Genomic DNA, 23,683 nt, shown 5'->3' with positions numbered 1-23,683 from the left:
AATACTTATATGCATTAATAATTCTTATATGCATATTGTTTCCAGATGTGCCTACCCTTAAATTGTATACATACATATGTATGTATGTACGCCTATTCATTTGAAGACAGTCAGTTGTCTTAAGTTCACTTGCCATAGATGCATCACGAACACGCAACATTCAGTTACTATTGACCACCAAATGTCAATGGAATTGTTATGCCAACCTTCAATCAAGCGAACCGTTAGAATTATGACATTTGACGAAACCAGAAAAGCGCAACAACAACAAATTATAACGTGATAAATACAAATAGACATCATTAGAAAAAATCACAACAAACAATCGAGCATACAGTAACAACAACATAAAAAAATGAAACATGAAAAATCACTGTCATGACATGTGAGCACGCAATGTGCAACCAGAAACCACAACTACATACATACATGTGGACATACATATGTTACATGTTGTGTGCTCAAAATGCCACTAGGCAATGTGAAGGGTTAAGCAGTGAGCCGATAAGCGATGCAATCGGTAGTCAGTGGTGAATGTGTGTGGGAAACAATTAACTGCTGTTACTTAAATATTAGAAATATTTTCATTGATAAATTAATAATAATACTAAATATACTTAGTTTGACTTACTGTCATAAGTTGCGGCTATCTGTGTTGACGCAATTGACAGCTGACGGTTGGAGTCGCTTGACGTTTGACCGCAACCGCGAATTCCACGGATACTGATCTTAGTTAAAACTCACGGTGAGCGTAAGAATCAGTTGCGTGCAAGAATTTATGGGCTGGGTTCGAGGTAAATATTACATAGTGCAAATACTTACTAGCTAACTTAAGTTAAAAATATAAACAAAAGATTCACAAAATTAATATGAAAAAACAAAAAAGAATTACTTTAATCAGCAACTAAAAACTTTGCTTTGACTAGACAATAAACAGGTAGTTTAAATGTCCCATATTTAACACAATATATACTATCTAATTAAATTTGACTCGGACTGGTACATTTAAACCACGCGCGCAAACCAAATCGATAAAATTGTATTCCCAGATTGGTACACCCTCTTTTTATGTAACAATGCCTAAAAATCGTCGATATAGCTACTCAACACAGTTGGTTATAGTTTTGGGACTAGGCTCGTACCAAAAGGCCTGTATCTTTTGCATAAACGACGCCAAGGTCACAAAAGACAACAATCTAGTGAATGGCGCTCCAAAAATGAGCGGAAGGTGAAAATCCAAAATTTTCTGAAGATACTGAATGCCAGTCGAGGCTTATACCATAACTTATACCCATACACTTGTGGAAATTGCATTAAGCGTCGGCATGCTTGTATTGGCTCAGGATACTATTTTGATATTTGTATTAAAATACGAGAAAATTCAGTTTTTTATCAATTCAGTTGGTAGTTCATAAAACTACGAATTATTTCAGAGTCATTGATGGACTCAATAAGTCTTCTTTATCACAAAATCGCATAATTTTCTACCGACCGGTATCCTGTCTTACCAATGACCTTGCTGTAACTCCATTTCACTATTTGGTGTTGTTTTCTAAAACATTTAACATTTCTTTATCACTATGTTCCCAGCTTAAGCCAAGATATGTACTCGTTTCGACAATGTGCCATAACAAGGCAACTCGCTTAAAAAGTTATCAAAATGTTTGAAGCGTGATACGGAAGTGGAAACAGCTGACCTTATAGCCGGAATATTGGCATTGAAATATAATTTGATAACATTGAAAGCTTTCAAAGTGAACACATCACAGGTTGAGGTGAAATATATTCTGGACCCTTTGTTTCCAAATGAAATTAAATTTATATAAATATTTATTTTAATGTTGATCTTAATTCAACCCGTCATATAGTAGATCAATATTATTCTAACCTCCTTATACCTCGCAAAATGTACAAACAGACAGATAGAGGAAGGTCAAGTTATTTAATAATGCATTTAAGTTGGATATATGCATGAATGGCATTTGCGAAGTCCACATCTGTCCCGCATATCTCCACGAAGGCATAGTAAATAATACTACAGTTATTATTTTATCTCCAACAACCATAAATAACACAGCTAAGCAGCTTAACTCTCTTCACAGTACGAACACACTCACACACCTACACGACGGTTATGATAACGTCACTACTATTTACCCGCCTTAACTCCTAAGGCAATTAAAACGAAATAAAACAAAAATTCGACCACGATTTTCATATTAAGAAGCCATAAATTCATTTAAAACATTTAAACAAATAAAAAAAAGTGTAGCTTTACTCATACATATGTTGTTATCTTTTTTCAATTTCATTTCATCTAAAAAAAATATTAATAAATAAACAATCGAAACAGAGGCGCGTGCTAAGAAATTCCAAAATACGCCCGCGGTTGCCACCCACAGCACCGCCGGGCCGCTTTGAGCGAAATTAAAACCGTTAACTGCTTAGCAAGCACATAAATTATTGAAACAACAACAAGGCGAGCGTTTGAAACTCGTTTAATTCTCAGCAGCGTTTTAAGCTTTTACGATTGCTTTTAAGTGAGTCTGCGTTGGTCATAAACCATCCAAGAATAGCTTTGTGAGAAATAAAAAGACAACACAAAGCGCCTAAATTAGTGGCGTACAGAGCGCAGTCAAGTTGGGGTGAATCAGTGACAGCTCGGGTCGCCGCTGACTGCCGGCAGGCCGCCTGATCGACAAGTCGGCGAGTGTCAAAAATGCAATTTAAGAACTGAAGCGTACAAAATGAAAGCCACTTGAAATGCAGAGCAGACTCTAACACCATTAAACAATTGAAGGCAATTAAACTCTTAAGTTCGGCCGTCGATGCAGCCGAGTGGGACGCGAGAAATTGTGGCTTTAAACTGTGAAATTGTGCAACTTCTTTGCTAGTAATTAGCTTTGATAAGACACTAACTTGCCAATGTGTTGGAAGAGATATATGGGAGTGAAGCTGTATACGCTTCTTGTTTTCGGGTGTAGTGCGCGAAGCCCGCTCGAATGATGCGATTTCTCGGTATTTTCAATTGGGTAATTTGAGCTGCCTTTTGGATTGCATAACACTTTCTTTATATTCTTTTTACTATAATGTATATGTGTGTACGTATTGTATGTGTTTCGTTTTTGGTTCTGTGTTTGAGATGTACAGAATGATTTATGACAGCGCGCTGTGTGTCACGACCGGGGTGTGTAAGCTATAATTAATAAATTATGTATTTATTGTACCGTATGCTCAAACAAGTATTGAACGAGTGCCCCAACACTTTTATAGAATAATCATCAAAGGCATGGAAATAGTCGTAAAACGTACCAAATCTGTTGTCACATAAAAAGTATCGGCAATTCGCCGAAGAAAACATGCTGTCGGAATTTGGGCTTGCTGTCGAAAATTAAAACTAAAACTACTTAGAAAGCGTTTTGGTTAATTTTGTTGTTCAAATATTAAGTCATCAAATGGCGTTGATGATTATGTTTGGATACAGCGCTTATATACATACCTACATATATATGTAATGTTTCAAACTTATTTTTTTCAGTGTAGACAATTTTTTGGTTTTCATAATATAACAACAATATTGAACATAAAATCTATAAAATCTCAAAAATCATAAAAAAATTAATAAAGTCATTCAAAAACATTAATAACCTAGCCCTTTTATGGTTAAGATACTTAAAACATTTTGATTTTACTTCCATCTAAGGTTTTTTTTTTTTTGAACATTAAAAAATAATATTTGGCTCACTACTACGACACCTTTTTTGTCCTAATTAGAATAAGTAATGAATATATGTATAACTATTAGTAACTAAAGTTATATTCGTGTGGTTTGCCAAAAGATGGCGTAACTTTATTATTATTCCAAACATGCGTCGGAAACTTTTTTTTCACTCAAGTCAAACTTTGTGCTGAAAAAGTGCTTTTACTAGAAGTTCTTCTGTACACTGTAAAAATGAGAAACTGGAAACATTATTGGATGCAGAATTGAAGCTAAGAGACGTTGAAAGGCGATTTTGCATGTCAAAAATGCTGAAAATATGAAATGCCAGCCAAATCAACAGTAAAGCAGAAATTTCCACGACGTCAAAGTAACGCTCTGTATTTGAGGGGATCAGAAGAGCATGCTGTATTATGAGCTTTTAAAACCGAGTGAAACAAAATATGGGGAACGCTACTGACAACACTTCATCAAATTGAGCCGACCGATTGCCGGAAACCGTCCGGAATTTCCGACTAGAAACGAGGTTTTAATTTTCTAAATTAGCAGTCGGTCTCATATTGCAACACCGGTTAAAGACTATTTGGAAAACACCGACCGTGAAGCTTTGCCTCACCGCTTTATAGCCCAGACCTTGCCTCTTCAGAATACCATTTATTCCGGTCGACGCAGAACGCCTTCATTGGAAAACGGTTCACAACAGAAAAAATTATCAAAAATTGGCTTGATTTATTCTTAAACGCCAAGCCGTTGCATTTCTTTTGGGATGGAATTGCCACTAAGATGGGAAAAGTTTATAGCTTCAGATAGGCAATGCTTTGAATAATATTATTGTACATGTTTTTCCTAAATAAACTTTTAAATTTTGAAAAAAATCGGCACGAATATAGTTATAAACCCAATATTTTTTTTTTTGCAAAACTTTTTAAAATTCTACTCACCTCAGTAATCGCGCTGGCCCCAACATATTCCAACAACAATTTAACCACATTTTTGTTATGTATTTATTAAATTTTCGCTCAATTATTTAAATCACGCACACAACTATAGCTTCATGAGAAATTTTTAAGCACAATTCTTTTTACTTTTTGGTAGAATTCAATCAATAATAATTTGAAATTCTAGAGATGCTTCACAGTTTACTTTTTATTTTGTTCAACTTATTTGACTCACTTAAGGGATCTCTAGAACCAGACTTCGGAATGTACTTGCACACACCGGCATGCGATAGAGCTGAAATGAAAGCGAAATATTTATAAATTAGTCATCTGTCAGGAAAGAAATTGAATTAATTGATAATTTAAAATGGGCCAAACGCACTTCAGTGTTAAGCAAAATTTGGGAAGAGTTCAGCGGTTCAATTCGTAGCAATTGTATTGCTATCATATAGAGAATATACATATATAGAGTATTTAATATATGTACATATATAAAACATGAATACTCAATCGACATTTAGAAATTTATTATTTTTTATTTATTTGCTTTTCTTGCATGAAACCAAAATCTCTTATCGTGCTGAATGACAGATCTCGCTGATAATACTAATTGCCGCCCAAGTGCGAGTTAATTCATCTTTATTTTTAAAACTAGAATTAGCGCGTATTTCACTGACTATTTTTATTTCAGCTAATCAATTCAATAAATTTAATCATTCTCGTAGCTTTTTTTCTAAGATGACACTTAATAAAAGTACACTGCCAACCAAATAGCTGTTTACATTTGAATCGGCGATATAGTATGGAAGAATTACGAAATGCAAGAGCTTCAGTTGGGAATTTAATGCGGCGTCATACTGTGAAATGAGAGGAAAGTATTTTAGGAATAAAAAAGGGTCTGCTATTCAACCGATCTGGGGCGTCAACCGATCCGGTAAATGGATCAATAAATACCAAAATGTAAGTTCGTGAACTGGGTGGTTTAGCGTCTAAGCCAAACCCCTATAATTCATAAGTATTTACGTTTGCATTCTTACAAAATTTAAATATTCAGCTCACATCGAGACTCAAGATCCGTATAACGCTGAATTTGACGTTTTCAAAAAATTGTTCTAAAACTAGAATACACAGCAAAAGATTCTAAGTTTCAAATAAAAAATCCGGTTACCGATTATACAGTCAATTAATAGGCGCACCAAAGTAAAAAAAACAAATAGCTTTAACAAAAGCTTCGCCAACAAAACGGTATTGAGCAAGCTCATGTATGAAGATCAATTTCAGATAAGTTCTCAAAACATGCATTTTAATTTGATTTTCTGGTTTACTGTGAAATCAGTTCATAGAATTTATAGCAAATACTGCAGCTATTAGATAAACGATTAAAAACAAAAAGAATGTGCAAAAAACGAAAACTGTCCGGTAGCAAAAAATAAATCTACAAAAAGCATTTGGCTGTCTGGCTGTCGATAGCCGTCAAGTCGGTAAACCGTGATAGAAATGCGTAACTGGTATGTAGATGTCGATATATTTGTGTAGATAACTGTGCTGATATTTGTGCGTGTAACATCGAAGTTTCCTATATTTGTACAGTTATTCACGAAACGACACTCCCTCCCGCTCAAATTAGTTGACAAAGTAAATCACAAAAAAGAGACAGAACAAAGCCTAAATAAACCGGAAAAAATTAGCAAAAAAGGTACGACAGCTCGCGCCAGCTGCGAACTTTTGACCGAGGTATAGGGGCGATGAAATTATAACATGCCCATAACAATGAAAGCTACTTAATTATATACAGTCAAATATGTATTATAAGCGTTTAAATAGAAACTAAATTAAATTATCCAGATGTATACTTGTATATGTACGTAAGGCATAACTGTATAAACAGTTCTTGCTCAATAAAGATACGTTATGTGATATTTAGCAAGGTTTCTTAACTACTGTAGTTATCAACCCAAGCGCTTATTCTAATGCTTGACAGCTAAAGCCAATAGCGCTCGGTATATAGATTATAAAAGCCTGTGCATGTGCAACAAAAACTATTTAACTAACGTTAAATTTATTTCGAAGCGGAAGAATTCGCTGAATTCCTGCAACAAATTTTGCTGCAATTTTTCGTTTATTTTGTCTTCACTGCACATCGCAAATCAATCAACAAAAAATATTCAGCAAAAAAAATCGAAAATAAAAAATTTTATATTAAGAGCCATTTTTTACATACACTTAAACAAACATGCAAACTCTTATATGGAAGATGCTTAATCATGCGCAACATGTGGGAGATTTTTTTTTGTTGCTTTTTCGATAACTCGAGCCGCCACACAGCAGCTGGGCAACAAGCACAGTGGCTGAAGTGGCGTTTGTGGTTCAACATAAAATAACTTAGGGTTAGATTTTGTAGCAATACATATGCAACAATGTATATATATATGTATATATATAATAACAAGGCAGCCTGTTTATATGTATTCAAATATGGAGAAATATTTTTAGTTCGCAACAACTCTAAATTATTGAATTTGAGCTGAGCTCACACATACTTTAAACTGTAAACATACATACGCACTTAATTATTAAAAAATATGGCAATATATATGCACGAGTATATTTTTCAGTTTATTTTACTTTTTGCTATTGAACTCTGTACTTAATGGACGTCGGAGGGCAGCATATTAGAGATCTCTGCCAGAAAATTCTTAGACTTCCTCTTTTGATAGATCTGCAAATAAGTTCTTGTTTATGAGCATATACTATGTAGCTGATTGAAAGTTAAATCGCTAACACTATTGCCACAAAAATATGTATGTGTATTTATGTAGTGTATCGACATGCTTAACACACTACAAGTAAGTCGTGCTACTAGTGTTCGAACTAATATAGCATACATTATTTAATGACTAACCTACAAAGTACATACCATATATATGTATATATCTTAAATGATCAGCAGGACGATCTGAGTCGATTTAGCCGTGGCCATCTGTTCGTCTTTATACACGCGACTAGTCCCTCAGTTATTGAGATATCGATATGAAATTTTACACACGTTCTTTTCTCTTTAAGAGACTGCTCACTTGTCGAAACCGCCGATATCGAACCACTATAGCATTTAGTAGGCATTCAAACTGACCGATTAAAATATTCATAGAAGATGTGTTCTTTATTAATATCAAACAACTAGCGAAACGTTTTCCGTACTCCTATTACCACCACATAGACTCAACCAGCACAATGTATTAAAAAAATAATAAATTGAAGTGTAAAAGGTTTTACTTTCAGTTCCTCATCATATTTGTATATACTATAAGTATGTCTCACTTAAAAGACGATTAAGTAATATACAAAATAACCGAAGAATGCCTCAAAAACAATTGACAGTGTATGGCGGGTACCAAAAAGAAGAGTCATTGAAAAACTATGCAGTATTTAAAAGGCTGAAATGAAAAACGCACTTCAACTTGTCTACAATGTAGATGACGAAATGATTGAAAACAAGAGTACACAAGATGAGAAACTGATAACAGCGAAAGAGGCACCCAAATAGGCTCGTACATATGTTCTGATGTAGGTATGCTATTCATGTTAGAAGATAGTAAATAAAAAATTATAAATAAATGAAATCTGTATAGATATTTATGCTACCATTTGTTGCAATACATTTTAGCAGACTGTTTTCTCATACAAACACCACACCAAACATGCATGTTGTTTGTCTTGTCATTGTTCTGACATTAAAACGTCAAGCGCAGTTTCCACAGAAATGTAGGTTGAAAGATGGAAATTTTATTTTCTTTCATAAAGAAAGCAAAAGTTACCATGCGTTTATGCTTTGCAACTATCAAATAGGCAAAATTGTATAATGATATTTTTATTAAGTTTTTCTTTGCATATAAATGAGTTATGTGATCTGCCTCCAGATGTTGCACATCTAGCCATTTCCCTGCTGCCAATCACACTTTCAATTCATGCAATAATCATAAACTATTCATTGACCTAATATCAACAATAGCAAAAGCTAAGTGTTTAGCTTTGTAGCTCCGGCTGAGTATTGAAATATTTTATTTTGTTTGTACCATTCATGATTGGTTTCATAAATACAACTCCTTGCAAGAAGTTCTGCAATGTAATGGCAATAAATCTCGCATATTGTATAATTATTTTTCATAATGGGTGTCTAAGTGACTGCGTGATGAATTTGAATACATATAATATACCAAATTCAATCATATACGATATATACTTAGAAAGAACCACCGAGTATAAATTTTTATATCCGTTTCATAAATTCATAATTTGAGTTTCTATTTCCTCAGCCACGTCTATATTACAAAACCGCACTACTAACTCTTATGAGTTATTCAGAATTATTCTGAAAAGTTTTCCGCATATTTTCTCTTTCTGGAACACCCTTTATAATACTCGTTGTTCTCACTGCTGCTGCGATTGTAATCAATAAAGTTATTTGCTGCCCAGATTGGTAATTAAAGAAGCGAGCTGTCAGTTTATTGACGTTTCTAAGTGTGGATTTGCTTTTGATCTTCCAGCGGCTAATAAATGCACGCAAATGAGATAAGTTTGCGATGTGCTAAATGCCTCCAGCTATACAAATAATAAACAAAGTGCAATGTTAATCCAATATGGCAATAGGATGGCAAAGTTTGCAGCGTTTATGTAGAGATTGAGACTGCAGCCTTTATACTAACCTATACCTAACCTATACCTATTAGTGGGAACCGGGTGCAAAGCCACAGCCACGCTCCTATAAATTCAACAATTAATCTCCATCTTCTTCATCATTTATTTAACCGATCGTTTAACTCCAATAAAGCGCTCTCAAGCATTACATCGAATATAATAACCAATGCAAATCTCTTCAACTCTTCTTTGATTACACAATAGGTGACGTAATGAGCTAAACTTCCCCATAGCGAACTTCTTGTGAGTTGACTTGGTTATAAGTTAGGCTTTGGATGCACTTAACTGTTTAGCCACGATGCACTAAATCAATATGTATGTTTGTTTGTATATGTGTATTGGATATTTGATTTTGCTCTGCTTTCGTTGCCAAGCCATTTTGCATGCGACCTGTCACCTTTGTCCGTCAGCGTTTCAAATTTTCCGTTGAACTTTTCTCCACCGGCACCGGCGAGCACACGACATCAAGAATAATGATTGATGCACTCGAGTTTTGACAGACCAACAAGCGATTGCCCACAAGTTCGGACGCTTCCCTTTCATTGCTGCAATTACAATGTAGTACCGCTATTGTCTTAAATTTTGTGTGGTCAGTGAAAACTTTTCCTTTTGTTGTAGCTATTACAACTATTGTTGTTGTTGTTATTATTAGTGAAGTTTTTGGTTAAATACAGTTTGAGCAGAGTTCAAGTTGCGTTCCACTAAAATAATTGACTTGACTGAGTTTGAACAATGCATTTCTATTGTGTTGTTAAAGTGAGAGCTTGTATGGGCAACTTATTCTCAGTTGCGATTTTTACCGATTTCGTTTCTAATTTTCTCTGATAGAGATGATAAAAACTACTTAGTTTCTACAATTTTAGCAGCACTTTTCAAACTGAATTATATCAGTTGGATAATAATTGAACAGTGAGATGAAACAGCAACTACTGAACTGTCTGTCAAAAAGATATATGAAAATATGCTAATATGACATCAGTAAAGCAGCCGTTACCTCTAGAGAGTGAGGTAAAGTCCACTAAAAATTTCAAGAGGAAACGAATCGTCTCAAAGTCGTTACTCTCTTAACCGACAATGTAAATTTAGATTTGAATCTATTGAAAAATTTAATTCGATTCTTAAGCAATATTTATATTCTGAGCAGCGCATACTAAGTGTGTCACGATATTCGTAATACCCAGAAGGAAACGTCGGAAACCCTCAAGTATTTATATAAATAATCAGCGTAACGAGCTAAATCGATTTATTCGTGTCCGTCTGTCTGTATATACGCGAACTAATCTAGTATTGGTCTACTACTTGTCATACAAACTGTTCGGTCAAAACCAAGTTCTTGTATGGAAAACTTTTTTATCTGATAAAATTAACATAGAGAACTTGTATACTATTTTATGTTATAAGAAATATAACCTGTGAAGGGTATTATAGTTTCTGTGCAATCGAAACTATCGTTTTTTCTTGTTTTCATTTTATTTGTAAGAATGCACTGCTCTGCTTTACCCTTAAAAAAAAATCATTAAACTTAAACCAAACACATTATTACAAGGAGAAAAGAAATTGTGCCTAACAAAGCGTAACACATAAATAAACCGTTGATCAGAAAATGCTTTAAAGAAATAAAAAATAAAAAAGCGATTAAAAACCAAAAAGAAGTAATGCACTAATTTAAAGAACAAACGGAAATATATTTTTCATGTGTCAGAAAGCATTTGAAATGAAATTTATCATAATCGCAATGAGAGCATAGCGACTCCCGCGACCCATAATAAGTGGCATAAATGAACCTGACTTATGACTGGTTCAATGCTTTTGTTGGTGGTGCTTATGCTTCGACGTTCGCCACTATTTTTTGTTGTCTTTCATAATTTCGGCTACTTCGGTGTGCTAGGAATAATAAATAAGGTGCCTAAGAGCTTCCCAACCATCTCATTTGCTTGCTTTTTGAAGCTTGATGATTAATTAAAAGAATTTATAGAAATTACGACGATTAAGTAATTGCTGCGCTACTTAAGGATAACTTGTGAATTTTAAATGCCTGCCATAATTGTGATGTATTGGCAATACGTGAAATCATTTCAGCAAATTCTAGCGACTCTAGAAGTGTTAAATACATACAACTGTATAAATATACATATGTATATACTTATGAGGCGTTTATGTGCGTCTATAAATGCGTGTGTCAAATAAAAACACAATGAGTCATATATCTATAATAACTAAAATATGTGGTTGCTCCCAAATGGGCGGTGTCAAAACGAAAGCGAGAATTCAAATCCAAAGCCAAGCCAATAAAAATTTATGTAAATGTATGTAAATAACACCAGACACATTTACCAATTGTGAAAATTTGTGGTGGCAAATAGTTGTGGCAATAAAAACTGATTATAACGATGCGACATAAAAGCTTACTGTTGACAATTATTGCAGCGCCTTAACTGTTCTAAATTGGCGAAAAACAACGATTTAATGAACGAGGGCAGAATTTTGAGAGTGGAGAGAATATTTTGTGAAATATTGGCTAAATAACCCGAGTAGAGTTTTCTGCGTGTTTGTGCTGATTCACTTTTTGTCAACACATAACGTCACTTTTCGAAATTTTTAGCATTTTTGAACTTTTTCTCTTTACAAGATATTTGATAATGGATCCCCCTTGACAGCTGAGAGAGCCGATCCATTGTGCTACCTATTCCGCTGATATCAATTCAGACTATGTCGCCAGGTTCGCCACAGATAGGACTGTCAAGATGTTTCAACCACAGTCTTGTAAAGCTGGATAAAGGAGGAATAAAGTGACGGAATGTTTCCACCTCGCCTTCCTCAATACAACTTTGACAGTTAGGGTCCGACAAAATTTTCAGCTTTACCGTATGAACGCTTATCAGACAATCGACAGCGAGGACAGACACTCCTTGACTGATTTTGAATGCACATAAGAGAACTCAAAGCTAGTAGTGCCACTCTGCCGCTGTCGGATTGAATGCACACCTCCCTGAAAGAGGCAGCACATCTATTGCTTTCCTGTTGGCAGTCACCTCTGTTGCATAATGTCAAAAAAAAACTATATTTTTATATCCTCTCACATCTCTACAGTTCATACAAACAAATTATGTGACGTGAAGGTCACCACTTCTCTTATGAGCACTCTTATAATGGATTATCACTCAAAAGTCGAAACTGTCGCCTGCCCCATTTGAACGCCACTGAAAATTTTAATCTCGAAATCTTAATCACAAAATCTCACATTTAAGTACGTACTTTTGGCCGTTTGATTATTTAAATAGACAGGCCAAAAATAACAACAACAAGCGGTCGAAAGCTTATGCGTTAAGTCATTTAATCCTTCAGTGTCGCCACCTGTGGCACCTCGAACTTGAAAACGAAAACGAAATTGAAAACGAAAATAAACACTTCATGCATTAAATTGTCAGCGCAGAACGCGTGAACGAACGAACAGGTCTCTGACACAGTCGCATTGCAGCAGGCTTGATTATTTCATTTAATCATGTCATTATGAGCCTAAATACATGCATACAACGCTACACTTGTATGTTGTTGTGAATGAAGAATGACTTGGCAAAACATTGAAATTACAAATTTCAGCTTACCATTCTTGACATGCTTTTTACACACACATACGTACAATTATAAGCAAATTTAAAACTGTTGGGCCTTCCGGTTTTTCGAATCGTTGATTTCTTTAAACCACAAACATTTAAATAATATTTTATATTTACATAAATATGGTGGCATTTTCGTATGTGTATGTATATATATTAGTGTACCACCCCCCTGCTGTGGTATATTTTAATTGCGCTTAGATAGACAAATGTGGCAGGCCTTCTCATTATAATTATTTGTCGGATTAAATGAAAAGTGCCAAGTCAGCCAAGCGATAATATAAACATCACTATTGTTTGATCAATGAAGGTGTCAGACCAGCGGTGGCAGCTGACTGCGTTGCATTTACACTGGAGTACTACGTAATTTATCTAAAATAATGCAGCGACCTTGACATGTAACTTAAAAAAAATTTTAAAAATCTAACATTCACCATGCGCTTATGTTGAATACAAGAAAGTAGGTCTTCTTTGGATCGAACCAATTATTGTTATTATTTATTTTTTAGTTTCAATATGCACTCATTACGAAATCCTCCCTTTTCAGCTGTAATTTATTATGCACTACATCATTTTTCTATTGCAAGTCTATGAAAAGTAAACAAATGTCCATAATAAATAAATATGCTTAAGTGTTGAAAATGTTGAAAAGCGTAATTTGTTGAACTAGTTGCTGCCGCGATGATTCATCGATGAAACTACTTTTCTTGCATGTTTTTTAGCGATTTTCAAACAAAATAAAGGCGTAGAGAAATTGATTGAAATGTAGATATGCAGAGGTTAGAGGCAGATGTGTATGTTATGTAAATGTATGCAAAACAAGAAAAAACGTTAACTTTGGTTGCAGCGAAGCTATAATACCCTTCACAGATGCATTTCTTTTAGCAACTATACGTCTAACTAATTGATAGTATAATTGACCAACAGTTTGCATCCAACGGTAACGTTTCGCTTGTTCTTTCTAGCACTTTGCTTGATATATGTAAATAAACGCAAGTCGATTATCTTTATCTTGGGTCAATTTGAATGACAGTCCTATGCCGGAATGGTGCGATCCAAACTATTTTTTCGAAGATTGTAGCCTTGTCGTAGCCAATAATCTATGCCAAATTTTGTGAAGATATTTTGTCAAATAAAAAAGTTTTCGTATAAGAACTTGATTTCGATCAGTCAGTTTGTATAGTAGCTATCTTTATGCTATAGTGGTCTGAGTGGCTTTTTGGGGAGAAAATGATTTGTGCAAAATTTTGGAGCGAGATCTTAAAAATTGAGGAACTAGTTCGCGTATATACAGACAGATCAACAGATAGTCGGGCATGGCTACATTTATTCAGTGAGAACGGAAAGCAGACATAGGGGTTAAGAGCCGCATAAAGTTCATATGTTAGGTCTTTAGTAAAGACTAGAAATTTATTTTATAATTTGGAATTAAAATTAAATTGTAATCAATTGTATATAGAGTAAAAATTTTATATTTTGGTATGCAAGAAGTTGAGCCTTGAACCGCTTGACTAATTATAGCGCACACTAAGAATTTAACACACCAACTAAGAACCTATAAGTCTGCCAATACTGATCATAGATTAAGATAGATGCACAGATTTCGGTATCGAGGTGGTCTGATGTCACCTATTCAAACTTTTGTCTGAATTAAGTCTCGGTACAAAAGTATTTATCAAAGTGCACAGAAAAGTATTACAATCATATAGTCCATAAAGAAAAATAGGGAGTGGCACTTCTCGGTCAATATGAATTGTGCATGTTGTATGTATATCTCCGGATGTATAATAGTAGTGTATTGCAAAGCGGAAAGCGGAAAATCACGAGTACCAGCTATGTAGTGTCACAACAATATGTGTTTTAACTGAAAATCTTCACCGTTATAAAAGTTAGTCTGTTGAAGAAAAAAATATTAAGAAATTTAAAGGAATCGACAACCTTTATGGTTTGAAAAATTAATTTCTTTTTGCATATTTCGAATTAGGATATAACTAAAGCATATCCTATAAAGCATTTGCTTTGCCTCAAATGCGGTCCTGCGGACCATTTACGTCGTTTATTTATCTTTAAACACGTTTTTCCAAAAGTAGTATTTTGTTTTAAGTTTTGCCACGGTTAATATAAAAATATAAAAGATATTCCAAATCTATAAAATGTGACTGATTCACAAAAACACTCGCTAGTCATAACGAATTTACTTCAAGGTTCTGAAGCTTTAATCTGTTGCCTGAAAGTCAATTGTGTCGAAACGCCCGTGAGTTTTGAAAAAATCTTTTTTATTTATTTTTTCCTGTTCTTATTCTAAAATTAAATAAAATTACATATCATATATAGATGTTTGCAATCCATCGTCCAAAATAGGCCTTAAATTTCAACGCTTAGAGATTCTACTGCTGTATTATTCATTAAATCGTGTTTTCCGATCAGCCGAATCACTTGTTCACAAAGTTTAGATTTTGAGTAGAAATAAATATTTTAAATATTATAGGAAAAATGTGACATCTTGTTTTCTATTATTTATATGAGCGGAGTAATTGTTATCATTTACAGTTAACTGATTTTCTTCACTTTCATACTATATTGGCTTTGGTTTCAAATTTTTACTTTAACTTCTTTCAATTTTTTTATTGTTTTTTTTCTTTTTTTCAATTTATTTTTCGACATCGTACATCTTAATAACGAAAAGTTCTGATTTCGGAACGGCGTTTACATACTTGTAAACTATTTCAAAAGTTTCTAAATATTTGTACTTGAAATGGCAAACAGCTACCAAGTCAGCGGCTAATTCATTACTCACAATGGTAAATATTATTTTTTAACGAGAACAAAATTCCACTTTTTAAATGATAAAGTGTGGCATACTTATTCTAACATCCGAGTTATTTCTGTGTTGCTTTTGTGTTTCATGCAAATTTATTTATATATGTGCAACATTGTTGTTGTAAGCGTATTTACAAGCGCTGTTAAAGCTGTAACTGTTTGCCTACGCACCATTCGCAGATAAGACTGTTCTCGTAAATTTGCTTGTGCTGTGTGTTAAGAACAAATATCTATGCAAGCCTATAACTGCAATATATGTACACACATACACGCATACATACCTAGACACCGATTACGACAGATGCTGATAAATAAAGATACAATACGCTTGGCATTCTCGCTGTGTGGGTGTGTGTGTGTGTGTGTTCATAGGTTTTCAATTACATTACAAAAACACTTTTAATTAAGAACTCTTGTTCCTAACTAACTTTTTTACTCATTATTGTTGCTGTTGTTGTGGGCTATTATCTATTGTTATCGGGAAATAATGTTGCTAATGGAAGTGATGATGAAATTAACGAAATTCAATCAGTGAGTAAACACTTAATGGTTCTCATTGTTCTTGTGCAATGAGAGTTAAGCGATTCTCATACAGAATATATGCTAGTAGTGAAGAATATCGGTGGATTGTATGTATATATGTAGGCTTAAGTTTAATCAGCGCTAGTGTAAGTGGCAACAATGATATTATATTGAATATATTTTTTGTCATCTTTGATAATAAACTTGACTTTAATTAATTAGGAAACAGGAATTTCAGCAATTTACCTTAATGCTCATTCAACCTAACGAAGTAGACGGGAATAGTGGTAAACTCTAAACAAGGCAAGCACAAAATTCTTGCCTGTTGTAATCAAACAATAATTAATATTGTTGAAACATTATAATCTATTGCTAAAAATGTTGATAAGTAGTACGGTGTGTATGGAAAACTTACCCTTACCATAAGAGAGTTTTTAGAGAGCTGCGATGTTACTGAATTTCAATGGATTAACCAATGCTCTCGTTTTAGTTCAGCAATATTTCAATATAATCATTCAAGAAAATTTTGGGAAAAGTTAGAGCAGCATCTTATTCTCAATAGGTTTTTTTCTGCCATGAAAATTAAAATCAAACTATTTCTCAACCATCCAGAATTGAAATTTACTTTAATAGGTTACCCATAGTAGTCGGTCACATATGGAGGACGTTAAGTATAAAATTCTATTAACTTTCATAATATATAAATAGTTTTGATCCAATTTTCATCGTTTAATTTTTTATTTCGATCTATCCATAATTTAATCTTTTTCTAGAACCTTAAGGGGTTATATTCAACTGCAAGTCAGAAAAAACACGTTTTTTTTGTGTATTTTTTCAAAAGGCATTTTGTTAAATAAATAAATAAAAATAATGTAAATTTATAAAACTTAATGGAACTTATTAATCAGCGAAATATTTTAAAAAATATTGTATTTTCTTAAAAGCGTAGCCCATCACTAGGAGAACATCCGAAAACATGTGTCTGACGGTGTGGAATATTTTTCGGCTTAAAATTATATAAAATCCAAAAACCAAAAAATTTATTATTACCATATGTGAATACAAGTAATGATCGAAGACATAGTCAAAATTATGTTTTTGGACAAAATGGTGGCGATTTTAGTGAACAAATTTACACTACATTTGGCTCAAAAAATCATTATTTTATTATTTACAAATATATCTAAGAATCTTATAAATATGCTCATACATATCTAACAATATATTGGCCGAAATAACTTATTTAACATATACATATATGCTATGTACATGCGACATAAATATAAGCAATAAAAACTTCGATTTTTCGAAATTCACTAGTTGACATGTAAAAATACTTCGTAATCGATTCATAGGCTTCGTACATTTATTCATTTTCATATTTCCCAAAAAAATATTTTGATTACAACCATGAATTCAGACAGCAATAATGTTAGTAACAGTAAAAAGAGTATAAAAGAATCTTTGAAGCGTCACGTTCTTTAAAAACTAAAAACAAATATCCGTTAGCGCCAAAACAAAACAAAGTGGAAAGCTTTATTAATTAGGATCAACAAAAAAGATATTTCAATTGTTGTACTTTCACAATAATAGTACAAGCTTTGTTCACTTTCAATGAAATGAAATGAAAAGCGACTTACAATTAAATCTGCAACGTAAATAAGAATTTAAAAGTTCTCAGCGCCTCCAACAGCGAAATCACAAATAATTATTCGAGCAAGCAAAAAGTGAAAAAGCCACAAAAACAATAAAGGGACATATTTCCTAAACTAATGTATTTTATTTAATTTCCATTCTGTGGGCTCACATTAAAACAAAACTTTTAATTTCCAGCGATGAACTTGTTGGCTAAAGCTGTTAGAAGCAATTGCTGGCGGAAAAGTACAGCAATAAAGGCGTGAAACCGTAAGTATGCAAACAAGAATAGTTTTCAGAATTTATTTATTATTTTTTTTTTTACTTTTTGTTTGCATTTTTTGTTTTATTACCACTTAGGCGAGTTCTTCGTTGAACATACTTTTATGTACACTTTTCCACACTCTTTTTTTATTATTGTCACGCCGTAATGTTTTGCATAACAAACAAAACTTTGAAAAGCATTTGTACGTCTGTAACACACTTGCGATAGAAATGTAAGCAATTTCGTGGATACACCGGAGGTTAAGCTACTACTAAAGGCTAAAATGCTCTCACGCAGTATGCAGCACTATATCATCAAAGTCGATTGCAAAAACAGACTACTCAAATATTTACAGAATATATCCCTGTTGTCATATTTGTGTGTATCTTATGAATCCTTAGTTCTAGGCGCAGTCTAAAATTTTGAATGAAAATTTCTTAATTGTCAATATCACACCCTTCTTATTTTCATCGTTACTGTGAAACCATATTTACATACAATTAAAGTTTTATCTTCGTCATTCGGTCATACTGATTACCAAATGTGCTCGTGCGTGTTTTGCAAATAGTTAAGCCGAAAAACGCAAAATCTATTAGGCTGTAAAGTACTTTTTACTTTTTAAACACGTTCGACTGTCGCCAAGCAACGGCAGGCCTCCAAATTTTTGTCTGGTTAAACAAAAAATTAATCATTTAGAGGCGGCATGAAACCTTAGGACTCTCCAGTGAGCACTTAACAGTGTAATTATTGTTAAATGTTGTTTTGTCACAGCTTTCCTACCGCACTGTTTTTTATTTTTTTTATTGAAGCAGCGATAAGGAAGGTTTCAGTGTTTGAGCGAACGCGCTTTACAGCAGTTGTTATTGCTATATTTTCTTCTAAATAATTCGCCAGTGCACAACGAAAAAAACACACATTATTGATTTTAATATACTACATACGAATTTTTTTTTTTAATGCTTGTAGATTTCTGTACTTTTGCAAGATTATTTCTTTACTTCCTTTAAAGAAGCAAATAATTCAAACCTTTTCTCATACTTCAAATACAAGTTATATATATATATATATTTTTTTTTTGAAAGATATGCTTGTAAAGCGGAAAACTGTGCAATAGCAACCTTGTCTAAATTTTAGTTGTTGATTTTATTTTAAAATCGACTTTCAAATAATTACTGATGCTGCCATTCATTCAAGTACGCTCGTGAGATGTAATTCAAAATTTTTAGCGTCAAATGTGTAGAAACAATTTTATACAATTCTTCTTTATAAACTGGGCCGACTCTATCTTATGATTTCTAACATGCGTCTAGAAATTATGGAAACCACTACAAAATTTAAAACAAATCCGATAGGCTGCTGACTTTTTTTGAATTCTTAATCCAAAATGAAAAATTAAATTTTTAATTCCAAAATCAGAACTGAAAATTGATAAAACATACATCGTTTGAATATGTAAGTTTGTCGCTCTAGAGTATTGAATATGATGGCTCATGTGCGAGCTCTAGTTAATCTCTCTTATATTGGTAAACTGAGGATTAAAACTTTTTTCAGTCAGGTATTTGAGATTAATTTTTTTTAATCCGTCATTTGGTCTTAACATTTTTTTTCAATCCTTTCAATCTGGTATTTGGGTTTAGAAGGTTTAAAACTACTTTCAAATCATTTCTTTCAGGATCACAAAATAAAAGAAACTGATTTTAATATTAATTTAATTACTTGATAATGCATTATTTGCAACCCTGTTCCTAACAAATATACGCTCAGACTTCTGCCTGGTCATCATTTATTTTAACCGGGAACGAATCAGCCCATTTAACATAAATATTTATTCAGTAGTTTATTAGCTCTTATATATTAATTTCAATATTAGTCAATAATAAATTTAAGTATTCTGGTTAGTACAAAAAAAATTAAACAGTTGACACCGACTAATACCAAAGCATCATTATCGAAGCTTTTGTATGTAGGCAGCTAGTAGAGTCTTCATGAAAAGATAACAATTTCTGTAAATTCTCACCTCATGCCTTTAAAAAAAAAAATTACTATAAACAAAAGGAGCTCAGTCATTCTGTCATATAAAAAAACTCTTACAACCGTTTATACAAATTTTATTTATGTTATAAATTAACTTACCAAATGCAAAAGCTTATTTGGAGTTGTGCACTTTTATTATAAACTTTATTTAACTGCAGATTTCCAAAGTCAGTTTAACAGCCCTATCAATAATATATCAATCAAAATAAAAATTTGACATACACTGTTTTAAGCACTCTCAAGAATTTTTAAATTAGTACTGTATTCGACGCTGTTTTTAATATTTTTACAATTGATAATTAGTAATAATTTTTTATGTTATGCAAATAGGTTTTCATTATCATATGAATCAGTACTGTAAAATACAATATTTATTACAAATTGTTGTTGTGATTATCTATTTTTCTCGCCTAATCTCGCCTTTGAATATACGAAGTATTCGAAATCACTTCAGCGAATTATATTATTAGTCCTCGCATCAATAAATTAACCCTTTTTTACAAGCACATCAAAAAGGGGCCATTCAGACACTTATCGTTCGATTCGCACTTATTTATTTGTTGCATTAATTGCACACTACTGGCGCGCCAACTTCCCGCGTGTCAGTTAATCTCAGCTGCTTTTGATAAACTTTTTTCCCCAACTCTGTATTCTGCACCTCGACACGCGACACGAAACGCCCTACAAAAGGCACCACACATCAACCGACCGTCCGCAAAAACAACGCGCCACGACAAGACAATAAACACTTCGCCACTAAGTACACATCCAAGCCACTATATGTGTTTGTGTGTGTGGTTACGCTACGTCACTTCCACATGTGTCACATTCGCGCAAGCTTGGTAGCTAATACATTGACGCATTCATATCCCAAATCGGAGTGCGTGTGCTGTCCACGAAGCTATTTGCAAAATGCTGGGAAAGAAAGTCCGTCTTAACCGCGCCGTACGCAAATCAAAACTGAAATTGCGGGAAATGCGTTTGGGGAAGCCAAGCAACAAACTGGCAACAGCACAATTATCAGCAACATTGAAAGGCAACAGCAGCAGCAGCAGCAGCAGCAGCCACAGAGCCGGCTATAGAAAAGTCACTTGATGGCAAAGTCAGATGGAGTCAGACAGCCAAACAAAGTCGTGCAATGCAATGCTGCAAACGAGCTGAGCAAGGCGTCGAGCTGTGGAGCATGACTGAGGAGGTTAGCATGGGCCACAATATTAACGCGAATGAGTAACATTCTCTGATTACAGTATGTTGTATACAGAGATACTGTTAACATAATAGTTTCTACTTAATTTCATATTTTACAGCAGAAAAGTGCACTAGTGGCTAAGCGATTGCGCGGGCATAATACGCTCGCCCGACCTTAAGTGTCCATAACATAAAAGTAATAAATTTGTCCAATGGTATTATCAATATGTAGTTTTGAATTCTAAAATACTTACTAAAAATTAGCTTAGCCAAAAACGTCTACTAAGATGATAAGTATGCCTAAAACAAAGTATATGAAGTTTACCACGAATTTTTAACACCCGTTAGTATATACGCGAACTAGACCCTCAGTTTTTAAGATACCGATCAGAAATTATGAACACGTCCTTTTCTACCCAAGAAGATGATCATTGATCGTTACCCCCTATTTCGGACCACTATAGTATATAGCTGCCATACAAACTGATCGATCCAAATTAAGTTCTTGTGCAGAAAACTTTTTTATTTAATAAGATATCTTCCTAAATTCGACAAAGATTATTATCCAAGGCGACAGTACAATATCCCAACAAAGTGTTCAGATCGAATTACTGTAATATATAGCTGCCATACAAACTGAACGATCGAAATCAAAATAGCGATCTTTTCACACCCTTTTGTGCTATAATAAATGCACCTGTGAAGTGTTACGTGCAGCCGGAGTCAACGTTTTTGCTTGGTTTTTTACATAGCAAAAACATTTGATATTGAAATATCCCACGCATTACTTAAAAATACTAAATGTTGCTATTATTGCATCTTTCTTAATAGACGAGTTTTTTATTTTTATTTTTTGCGCTACTGTAAATTTTGGTAACTTTACCAACCCTCATTTTACAGCCACCACTGTAGGCATACTCAACTAACATGCTATAATTCTGCAATATCGTATTAACATTCTCTGATTCTGTTAAAACATAATCTGTTACAATTAACATCGGCTGCCGACAGCATAGAAACAGAGAATGTTAATCTGGTTCGATTTTCTGATACTACACGCTGTTGACGCTGAATGCTTGGGCATAATCGTTTTCATGCTTCACACTTGATTGGCGCATATTTTTGGCATTTACAATAAAATAGAAATTTGGAAAATTTTGGTAAATTGAAAAGATGCTTTGTTTTACGGATTCAATGAATTCTATTCTATTCTGAACGTCATTATAATTGTATGTAAAGTGGGAGCGCTGGCTGTGACTTTCCACTTTCCCCATCCCGGTTTTTGTTCAAAATTTCTTTTCAATGTTATTGGTAAATGTTGCGTGTTGCCACACAATTTATATTTATTGTCTGCATGCCACCCCTCATGTAGTTTAGTTGCACCCGTCGACATTTACACGCACTAATGCGCTCACTCTTCGCCTTTTTGGGTCAAATGTGTTGTTGTTGTAAAGTGTTGATATGACACTTGATTTGCATTTTCCAACTCATAAGCACGGAAATTATTCAAAAATAGAATACACAGGAAATTGCACTTTTATGCGCAAATACAATGCCGGGAATTACTTTGTAAAGAATTCAATTTATTCCACACAAATAGCAAAACCATTTTTTCAATACTTTTTAAACTTTCATTACAATTGTTATTGCTGTTTTCTTTTACATTTGACGCCGGGTGATAAGGAAGTCTGCTGCACTCTAGAGATTGCGGTTAGTAAGTAGGTGGTCTGGAAAATGGGTAGTGGCTGGCAGGTTTGAGTGTTTGCACAGAGTTTTCTTCGACTTCGCGTAAAGTTATTTAGTAAATACGCAGACTAGTATCTGCTGAAATAAAAATAACATAATGCGCGTGTTTATGGTGATTTATTAATTTATTATATGTGTAAGGGCTTTATTGATATTTTCTGCTTGCTTTTACAAATTTATTATTACTTTGTGAACCTTCAGCAATCGCAAAATATTTATCGCTCTTGAAATCTTGTTGTATTTTTTGATCTTTCCATCCTAAATGTATGCAATAAACTTCTAAAAATCATTACGCTTTGCGCCAAACTATTGAAATACGATTGTAAAACCCGTGCAGAGCTTGTATCCGAAGATTATTCAAAGATTTTAGGTAATTTTTGTCAGTTATTTATTTTTTTTTCAAAAGTAAATGCAATTCGTATATGGTTATTCGATTATATTGTATTAGAAGCAATTATCTAAAATATGTAGATCGAGTACTTTTTGATCTTAAGGAAATGTGGGC

At 33.6% G+C, this 23,683-nt stretch overlaps 1 protein-coding gene and 1 long non-coding RNA gene across 2 annotated transcripts in view; one reads left to right on the top strand and one right to left on the bottom strand.

The window, feature by feature from the left end:
• loh (lonely heart) overlaps positions 1-21,199 on the bottom strand; it is a 78,946-nt gene extending 57,747 nt beyond the window's left edge. Inside the window, exons 1-2 of the mRNA XM_070107241.1 lie at positions 20,344-21,199; positions 4,660-4,951 (exon numbers count right to left, since the gene is read on the bottom strand). Coding sequence (XP_069963342.1) covers positions 4,660-4,709 — 50 coding nt within the window. The 5' untranslated portion in view covers positions 4,710-4,951; positions 20,344-21,199. The remainder of the gene's footprint in view (positions 1-4,659; positions 4,952-20,343) is intronic.
• The window catches only part of LOC138856354 (uncharacterized), a 46,291-nt gene continuing 25,170 nt past the window's right edge, over positions 2,563-23,683 (top strand). Inside the window, exons 1-2 of the long non-coding RNA XR_011395569.1 lie at positions 2,563-3,032; positions 18,144-18,215. This is a non-coding gene — a long non-coding RNA (uncharacterized lncRNA). The remainder of the gene's footprint in view (positions 3,033-18,143; positions 18,216-23,683) is intronic.

The sequence above is a fragment of the Bactrocera oleae genome, chromosome 3 (genome assembly GCF_042242935.1).
Source record: "Bactrocera oleae isolate idBacOlea1 chromosome 3, idBacOlea1, whole genome shotgun sequence".
Taxonomy (NCBI): domain Eukaryota; kingdom Metazoa; phylum Arthropoda; class Insecta; order Diptera; family Tephritidae; genus Bactrocera; species Bactrocera oleae.
Note: the sequence above shows the minus strand (reverse complement) of the source record. Positions and strands in the feature narration are given on the sequence as shown.